General features: G+C 40.6%; 1 protein-coding gene and 1 pseudogene across 1 annotated transcript; one reads left to right on the top strand and one right to left on the bottom strand.

The window, feature by feature from the left end:
• Positions 1 to 2,260: 2,260 nt before the first annotated feature.
• LOC110522524 (4-galactosyl-N-acetylglucosaminide 3-alpha-L-fucosyltransferase 9-like) lies at positions 2,261 to 5,810 on the bottom strand. The gene is made up of 2 exons (XM_021600971.3): positions 5,686 to 5,810; positions 2,261 to 5,137 (listed from the first exon to the last, which is right to left on the bottom strand). Exon 2 carries the CDS (start codon positions 5,128 to 5,130, stop codon positions 4,018 to 4,020), a length of 1,113 nt encoding a protein of 370 aa, XP_021456646.2. The 5' UTR covers positions 5,131 to 5,137; positions 5,686 to 5,810; the 3' UTR covers positions 2,261 to 4,017.
• A 3,192-nt stretch (positions 5,811 to 9,002) lies between these two features.
• Positions 9,003 to 10,095, top strand: LOC110522525 (4-galactosyl-N-acetylglucosaminide 3-alpha-L-fucosyltransferase 9-like; annotated as a pseudogene).

Genomic DNA, 10,095 nt, shown 5'->3' with positions numbered 1-10,095 from the left:
TGCGAAACATACCCTCGTAAAACTGACTATCCTACAGATCCTCGACTTCAGCGATGTCATCTACAAAATAGCGTCCAACACTCTACTCAGCAAACTGGATGCAGTCTATCACAGTGCCATCCGTTTTGTTACCAAATCACCTTATACCACCCACCACTGCGACCTGTATGCTCTAGTCGGCTGGCCCTCGCTACATATTTGTCGCCAGAGCCACTGCTCCAGGTCATCTATAAGTCTATGCTAGCCTTGGCCTCCCGGGTGGCGCAGTGGTTAAGGGCGCTGTACTGCAGCGCCAGCTGTGCCATCAGAGTCCCTGGGTTCGCGCCCAGGTTCTGTCGTAACCTACCTCATCCCCATACTGGGGGTGGGGGCAGCAGGGTAGGGGTGGCATGGTAGCCTAGCGGTTAGAGTGTTGGACTAGTAACCGAAAAGTTGCAAGTTCAAATCCCGAGCTATTGTTCTGCCCCTGAACAGGCAGTTAACCCAACTCCCATAATATAAAACGTTTCCAAGATGCTGGATCCGGGAGGAAGACATAGATTAAATCAAATGTATTTATAAAGCCTTTTTAAAATCAGTAGATGTCACGAAGTGTTGTACAGAAACCCTAAAACCCCAAAAAGCCTAAAACGCCAAACAGCAAGCAATGCAGATGTAGAAGCAGATTCAGTGCTTTACTTGGGCAGGAGCTCACCAGAGCGGAGTACCAGCACCTCAAATGTTCTGCTGCTAGAACTCCTGTTCCTTTTATAGAATATTAGCTCAAAAGTATTGTGGAGCTCCTGCACCTAAATATAAAAGTACCGGCAACCAAAATGAGTACCGGCACCTATTTCAGTCCAAGTCAAGCACTATATTATGAATCCACACACTGGTACAGTATACTGTAAACCCCAAGGCATTTTGAACTCAAATACTCAGTCAATGAAAAGTAATTTATTTATTTATTAAAATGTTTATGTAGCACAAACTCAAAACTAAAACAAGTGTTTTTGCATGTACATTGAGTGATTTATGGATTAATGCTATGCTACACATTTATGCTACACAAAGATAAATAACATACATTTTTCTAAACGAATCCAATCATTTAGTTGGATTTTTTGCACTCATTACTGAAATGGGTGTTCCAATTTCCATGGTTAATAGATATCCTAACTCTGTCTGGATTCCAATAGGAGTTATACGTCACTTTGCAAGCCAGCATAATGTGACTTGCAGGTGGGGTTGCAAAATGATGGTAAATTTCCCAGGTTTTTCAGGAATCCCAGTTGGAAGATTCCTGGAAATTCTTCAACCAGGATTTTTTGAAAATTTTGTAAAGTTACTGGAATTTCACTAGGCCTCAAAATAAGACCTTACTGGATGTGTAATGTTTTGTCATTAAGAGTTGAACTATGAAGACAACATTTGCCTAGGAACTCACTCAGTGAAGGCCACCCACACAACTAAAAATGAGTGAATTCAACAACCATGTCTCTGTCACAAACAAATACAGTCATAGGGGGTACAGTAACTCTGCAATTCATTCAAAGACTAGGCACACTGGGAAATTATATTGGAGGCATTACTCAAATGTCATACAAACGGCAATAAAATTATACAACTCAAATCTGGACCCTCTACAACACATGTCAAACTAATTCCATGGAGGGCAGAGTATCTGTGGGTTTCCGCTCCACCCTTGCACTTGATTGATGAATTAAGGTCACTAATTAGTAAGGAACTCCTCTCACCTGGGTGTCTAGGTCGTCAATGAAAGGAAAACCCCAAAACATGGCCCTCCCTGGAATGAGTTTGACACCCCTGCCCTACAGGGTCACAGTGACTATTGTTGTGAGTAATGACTACAAAATCACTTTAAGTAATTGTATTCAGATATAGTAGCCCTTTCCTGCAATCAATTACCAAAAGCGCCGTCTTTGATCTCATGGGTGGTATGTTATTATAATTTTTCAACAGACTAAAATCTGGTGTTTCTATGTCAAACCATTTCCTTATAGTTCAGTCTTCTGTGATGTATATAAAATGTAATCTTGAGATGCAAAGTGAAAATGTAATACATTTGAACTCTATATCTGACATGGTAAAGGTTTCTTCTTTTTTAAGCCCATAAGCATGTGTGAGGTGTATACAGTGCCTTGCGAAAGTATTCGGCCCCCTTGAACTTTGCGACCTTTTGCCACATTTCAGGCTTCAAACATAAAGATATAAAACTGTATTTTTTTGTGAAGAATCAACAACAAGTGGGACACAATCATGAAGTGGGACGACATTTACTGGATATTTCAAACATTTTTAACAAATCAAAAACTGAAAAATTGGGCGTGCAAAATTATTCAGCCCCTTTACTTTCAGTGCAGCAAACTCTCTCCAGAAGTTCAGTGAGGATCTCTGAATGATCCAATGTTGACCTAAATGACTAATGATGATAAATACAATCCACCTGTGTGTAATCAAGTCTCCGTATAAATGCACCTGCACTGTGATAGCCTCAGAGGTCCGTTAAAAGCGCAGAGAGCATCATGAAGAACAAGGAACACACCAGGCAGGTCCGAGATACTGTTGTGAAGAAGTTTAAAGCCGGATTTGGATACAAAAATATTTCCCAAGCTTAAAACATCCCAAGGAGCACTGTGCAAGCGATAATATTGAAATGGAAGGAGTATCAGACCACTGCAAATCTACCAAGACCTGTCCGTCCCGCTAAACTTTCAGCTCATACAAGGAGAAGACTGATCAGAGATGCAGCCAAGAGGCCCATGATCACTCTGGATGAACTGCAGAGATCTACAGCTGAGGTGGGAGACTCTGTCCATAGGACAACAATCAGTCGTATATTGCACAAATCTGGCCTTTATGGAAGAGTGGCAAGAAGAAAGCCATTTCTTAAAGATATCCATAAAAAGTGTCGTTTAAAGTTTGCCACAAGCCACCTGGGAGACACACCAAACATGTGGAAGAAGGTGCTCTGGTCAGATGAAACCAAAATTGAACTTTTTGGCAACAATGCAAAACGTTATGTTTGGCGTAAAAGCAACACAGCTCATCACCCTGAACACACCATCCCCACTGTCAAACATGGTGGTGGCAGCATCATGGTTTGGGCCTGCTTTTCTTCAGCAGGGACAGGGAAGATGGTTAAAATTGATGGGAAGATGGATGGAGCCAAATACAGGACCATTCTGGAAGAAAACCTGATGGAGTCTGCAAAAGACCTGAGACTGGGACGGAGATTTGTCTTCCAACAAGACAATGATCCAAAACATAAAGCAAAATCTACAATGGAATGGTTCAAAAATAAATATATCCAGGTGTTAGAATGGCCAAGTCAAAGTCCAGACCTGAATCCAATCGAGAATCTGTGGAAAGACCTGAAAACTGCTGTTCACAAATGCTCTCCATCCAACCTCACTGAGCTTGAGCTGTTTTGCAAGGAGGAATGGGAAAAAAGTTTGCTGCACTGAAAGTAAAGGGGCTGAATAATTTTGCACGCCCAATTTTTCAGTTTTTGATTTGTTAAAAAAGTTTGAAATATCCAATAAATGTCGTTCCACTTCATGATTGTGTCCCACTTGTTGTTGATTCTTCACAAAAAAATACAGTTTTATACCTTTATGTTTGAAGCCTGAAATGTGGCAAAAGGTTGCAAAGTTCAAGGGGGCCGAATACTTTCGCAAGGCACTGTAGTTTGGTTTTAAAGTAGATTTGTTTAAGACTACCAAGAATAGCTGTGTGATCAGCTGATTTAGCCAACTGTAGTAAAAGGTCAAGTGCAATGGGTTCCTTAAAGGTTTTGAATAATGACAGCACATTTGGGTTTATTCTGCTTCCAAAGTGTTTAATAAAAAATAAAATAGAATCTTCCCCAAAACTTTGAATGCCCATCCTTTGAATTGATACACATATTTTGAATCAAAATATCCCCAAATTCGAGTACACTTTTAAAATTGTATTCCGTTTATGTAGCTAAGCTAAAATTATATTTTCTGTGCTTACAAAATGGTGGCTAAACACTCATCCAAAGTACCATTCATAAAGGTTGTGGACAACATTGTAATATCCTTTGTCTCTGGCCATGTGTTCACAGGCTAAACAAACAGGTTGAATGAACTCTTCCTGCATTGTCAGGAGGTGGGGTTTGGCATTAAGGTACCTCCTCCAAGTGAAGTAACTTATATACATCTCATCATTCTTGTCCAATTGGAGGAGGAATTCAGCCAGCGCCTTTGCATTAGTAAAGTCATTTACATGAATGAAAGAACCAGCTGGGATAAACTGTTCATAGTTCTCTCTGGGTGGGCCCATGACTACTGGTATGGTTCCTGCTACAAGTGGTCCGTTCACCTTTTCTGTGATGTAGTCTCTGTGGATGGAATTCTCAAATGCAAGGTAGAATTTACAGCTAGCAAGGGTTGAGTAATACTCCTCATACTTCAAACGACTCCCTGTAAAAGCAGAACCATAAGCATGTATCTTGATGTGTTTGACCAACTCTTGATAGTACTTTGCTCTGGTTCCTGTCCCAGTTGCAGGATTGTTGTTGCTCACAATCCAACAAACCAATTTATCCTTCTTGGGCAGCAAAAACTCACTGTCCTTTTCAGTCTTCACGGTTGTCAATTCATTTCGCACTGTGATGTCAGCATCTCGTCTATAGCTCAAAGTGAGGTTAAATAGATTTTCCAGACCTGGTATTCTGGCGGTATTTGTTGGTGATTCCACATGAAACCAGATCCATTTCTGAAAATGTGGACGAGGAGACTGAGGCAGGTTCTTCAGGTCCCAGCTGATGTCTCTGTGAAAAACAACCACTCCCTCTGCTTTGTCATAAAGGGATCTGTCATCTGTCAGAACACAGCTATCGATGTTGAAATGGGTTTTGCAGATTTCAAAATTCCATCTCACACCCAGTGGCCAGAACCAGAGCAACACAAACGGCTTTTCCACAGGCTTTTTGGTAGGTGAGGAAACATCTCCCTTTGCCAAAAATGGCAAATCATCTAATCGAGATGAACATGCAGTAGATGTTGGTTGAAAGTAAACAAAAAATAGTACCACTGAACACAAAACCCCAAGAGCAGCTATCAGAGTTAGATGATGTGTTCGGTTGGAAGTTGTTGATGACATGTTTGTCCTGTAAGAAAGAAACACACCTACATTTTAGACATTATAAGTATATAAAAAAAGAACAATGTGAAAATTGACTATGACATCAGAATGAGTTTCTATATTATACAACAGGTGGTTCTAATCCTTAATGCTGATTGGTTCAAACCGCATTTCAGCCGGTATCTATTCCAAAAGTTACCACCGGCTAAATCTATGAAGTTAAAATGCCTATTTTCTCTCTTCCATCTGACTCAAATTCACTCATAATCAGTGTATGGTGAGTCATGCAGTTTTTCTGAAGGTTTCCATCAGTTTTTACTGCACAAACACAGAATAATGACAGTCATTAAGAATAGGAAATCGTAAAGGCTATTATTAGCAGTGCTAGCATGTTCAGTGTACTCAAGTTAGTAAACATTATCCTGAGGACAGGTTAGACTGCATAAAGGTGTATGGCTGCATTCTCCTAAACAACGCTAAACATTTAAACAGAGCATGTTAAGTTTATAGAACATCTTTAAATCAAGATCAGGTTTGAGAAAGTTTTGAGAAAGAAAATTAACCATTCCTTACCATTTAGAGGCCTCTTGTTAGTGTTAGGGTTTGCCATCCATGTAAATCCATGCACTAGATTTCAACCAGACTAGTGACGAGGTGTGGCACAACTGTCATCATGCCTTTTCATGGGAAATGCAAAAGAACCTGCCTGACAACTAGAGGTTGATCCTTTCAGAGCTTTACATGTTTTGCAAAGGGGACCTGGGTTATAGCAATTAGGTGTTACCATGTAGCCTTGCCAACTCGAAGCTGTGGAACAAATAGTATGTTAAGGGGAGAAGGGAGGAAGAAGGGGGAAAGAATGTTGAAAGAAAAGAAGGAAAACATTTGAGAGAAAGTAATAAAAAGGGAAAGGTTAAGGGTTCTTCTTCATAATGTGTTTATTATTCATTATTTATTACCATAAGTTGAAAAGCAACGAAAACGTCATTTCTTTCCTGTATTTGAACCGGAAGATTGAACCCGAAGGTACCCTGTTCAATTCCTGCCTCTGCCAGATATAACATATCTTAACACCTATAGTTTCTAAAAATGTTATTATGCTTCACATAGGTGAATGTAAGATAACCTAAGATAATATAATGATTATGGTGACATAATCATAAGATATAAGTGTTGTTCTAATGTGGTTTGTTTCTTACTGGACTATATTCTCATTACAATACTCCGTGGCAGAACACTGACAATCCTTTCTTGCAGGAAATCACACACAGAACGAGCAGTATGGCTGGTGGCATTGTCATATGCTGGAAGGTCATGTCAGGATGAGCCTGCAGGAAGGGTACCACATGAGGGAGGAGAATGTCTTCCCTGTAACGCACAGTGTTGAGATCGCCTGCAAAGACAACAAGCTCAGTCCGATGATGCTGTGACACACCACCCCAGACAATGACGGACACTCCACCTCCAAATCGATCCTGCTCCAAAGTACAGGCCTCAATGTAACGCTCATTCCTTTGACGATAAACGCAAATCCGACCATCACCCCTGGTGAGACAAAACCGGGACTCGTCAGTGTAGAGCACTTTTTGACAGTCCTGTCTGGTCCAGCGATGATGAGTTTGTGCCCATAGGCGACATTGTTGCCGGTGATGTCTGCCTTACAACAGGCCTTCAAGCCCTCAGCCCAGCCTCTCTCAGACTATTGCGGACGGTCTGCGCACTGATGGAGGGATTGTGCATTCCTGGTGTAACTCGGGCAGTTGTTGTTGCCATCCTGTACCTGTCCCGCAGGTGTGATATTCAGATGTACCGATCCTGTGCAGGTGTTTTTACACGGTGGTCTGCCACTGCGAGAACGATCAGTTGTCCGTCCTGTCTCCCTGTAGCGCTGACTTAGGCGTCTCACAGTACGAACACTGCAATTTATTGCCCTGGCCACCTCTGCAGTCCTCATGCCTCCTTGCAGCATGCCTAAGGCACGTTCATGCAGATGAGCAGAGGCACTGGGCATCCTTCTTTTGGTGTTTTTCATAGTCAGTAGAAACGCCTCTTTAGTGTCCTAAGCTGTCATAACTGTGACCTTAATTGTCTACCATCTGTAAGCTGTTAGTGTCTTAATGACTGTTCCACAGGTGGATGTTCATGAATTGTTTATGGTTCATTGAACAAGCATGGGAAACAGTGTTTAAACCCTTTACAATGAAGATCTGTGAAGTTATTTGGATTTTTCCGAATTACCTTTGAAAGACAGGGTCCTGAAAAAGGTCCGTTTCTTTTTTTGCTGAGTTTAATTGGATTAACAATGTAATGGGAGTATAGTACAGTAATAAACCAACCTCATTAGAACAACACTTCTATATGTTATGATTTTGCTCCCATAATCGTTATATTGTGTCAGGTGGTCTTACATTTCACCAATGTGAAAATAACACTTTTGGAAACTATAATTTTTGTTTGTAAATGTTATTTCTGGCCAATGCAGGATTCAAACTGGGGACCTTCGGATCCACTCTTCCGGTTCAAATACAGGAGGAATACAAATACAAAAATGTTTGGTTTTTAACTTGTCATAATAAATAACGAATAATAAACACTTCCATTATGAAGAACCCTCAACTTTTCCCTTTTCATTAGCTCCTCTCTTTTTACATTTGTTCCCCCATTCCCCCCCCCCCCCCCCCCCCTCAACACCCTATTGTTCCCCAGCTTTGAGATGGCAAGTCTCCATGGTAACACTTGCAAAAGAGGTTTCTAACCTCAATGGTATTTTACTGGTTGTATAAAGGCTAAATAAAAACATAATAACGATGATTAGGTTCCAGGAAATGTAATGTTTTGAAAGGGTCATCCTCAAGTTGTCAGACAGGTTATTTAGCAGGTGTGACACACCTTGTCACTAGTCTGGTTGAAATCTAGTGCATGGATGCCAAACCCTAACAAGAGCCCTCTAATGGTAAGGAATGGTTTATTTTCATTCTCAAAACTGATTTCAGTGTTAAGTGTTTAAAACATCTTGATTTAAAGACATTCTGTAAACTAAACATGCTCTGTTCAAAAGTTTAGCATTGTTTAGGAAAATGCAGCCATACACCTTTATGCAGTCTAACCTGTCCTCAGGATAATGTTAACTAACTTGAGGACGTAAGGATTTCGTAAGTAAGCATTTCACTGTAAGGTCTACTACACCTGTTATATTCTGCGCATGTGACTAATACAATTTGATTTGATTTGACACTTTACATGCTAGCACTGCTAATAATACCCTTTACGCTTTCCTATTGTTAATGACTCTCATTATTATGTGTTTGTGTAGGAAAAACTGCATGACTCACCATACACCAGCTCCACAGGTGTAAAGGTATCATGGAAGATTCACATTCTTTCGACCCGGGTTCGTTTCCCGGACGGTGCACAGTTTTGGGATCCCAAGTTGAGCAGCGGTCTAAGGCACTACATCTCAGTGCTAGCGGCGTCACTACAGACCCTGGTTCGATCCCCTGGTTCGACCCTGGGCTGAATCACAACCGGCCGTGATTGGGAGCCCCATAGGGCGGCGCACAATTGGCCAAGCGTCGTCCAGTTGAGGGGAAGATTTGGCCGGGGTAGGCCGTCATTGTAAAATAATTATTTGTTCTTAACCGACTTGCCTAGTTAAATAAAGGTTCAATACAAATACACACTGATTATAGAAGAATTTGAGTCGGATGGAACGGAGTAAATAGGCATTTTTAGCACCGGCTGGAATGCGATTTTAACCAATCAACATTCAGGATTAGAACCTCATGTTGTATAATCAGCACTTAAAGCAACACGTTAAATATTTAAGCTGTTCCTTTTTATATACTTATAACGTCTAAAATGTAGGTGTGTTTCTTTCTTACAGGACAAACATGTCATCAACAACTTCCAACCGAACACATCATCTAACTCTGATAGCTGCTCTTGGGGTTTTGTGTTTACTTTCTACCATCATCTACTGAATGCCCATCTCAATTGGAATTTGCAATTTTTGGCAAAGGGAGATGTTTCGTCATCTACCAAAAAGACAAAAAAAGCCTGTGGAAAAGCTGTTTGTGTTGCTCTGGTTCTGGCCATTAGGTGTGAGATGGAATTTTTAATTCTGGAAAACCCATTTCAACATCGATAGCTGTTTTCTGGCAGAAGGAGTAGTTATTTTTCACCAAGTCACCAGCTGGAACATGAAGAATGTGCCTCAGTCTCTTCGTCCACTTTTTCAGAAATGGATCTGGTCTCCTATGGAATCACCAACAAATACTGCCAGAATACAAGATGAGCTGAATACGAGATGCTGACATCACAGAGCAAAATGAATTAACAACGGTGAAGAATGAAAAGGACAGTGAGTTTGTTTATAGTCCTGCTTTTACAGGGAGTCGTTTGAAGTATGAGGAGTATTACTCAACCCTTGCTAGCTGTAAGTTCTACCTTGCATTTGAGAATTCAATCCACAGAGACTACATCACAGAAAAGGTGAACGGACCACTTGTAGCAGGAACCGTACCAGTAGTCTTGGGCCCACCCAGAGAGAACTATGAACAGTTTATCCCAGCTGGTTCTTTCATTCATGTAAATTACTTTACTAATGCAAAGGAGCTGGCTGACTTCCTCCTCCAATTGGACAAGAATGATGAGATGTATATAAGTTACTTCACCTGGAGGAGGTACCTTAATGCCAAGCCCCACCTCCTGACAATACAGGAAGAGTTTATTCAACCTGTTTGTTTAGCCTGTGAATACATGGCAAGAGACAAATTATATTATAATGTTGTCCACAACCTTTATGAATGGTACTTTGGATGAGTGTTTAGCCAAAATTTTGTAAGAACAGAAAATATAAGTAGACTAATCTACTAATCTACTAATTTTAGCTTATAGCTACGTAATTTTGATGCAAAATATTTTGGTATCAATTCAAGGTATAAGGTTTATTTTTAATTTTTTATTAAACACTTTGTAAGCAGC

Source organism: Oncorhynchus mykiss, chromosome 4 (assembly GCF_057628025.1).
Source record: "Oncorhynchus mykiss isolate SJ-2025 chromosome 4, ASM5762802v1, whole genome shotgun sequence".
In the NCBI taxonomy this organism is placed as follows: domain Eukaryota; kingdom Metazoa; phylum Chordata; class Actinopteri; order Salmoniformes; family Salmonidae; genus Oncorhynchus; species Oncorhynchus mykiss.
Note: the sequence above shows the minus strand (reverse complement) of the source record. Positions and strands in the feature narration are given on the sequence as shown.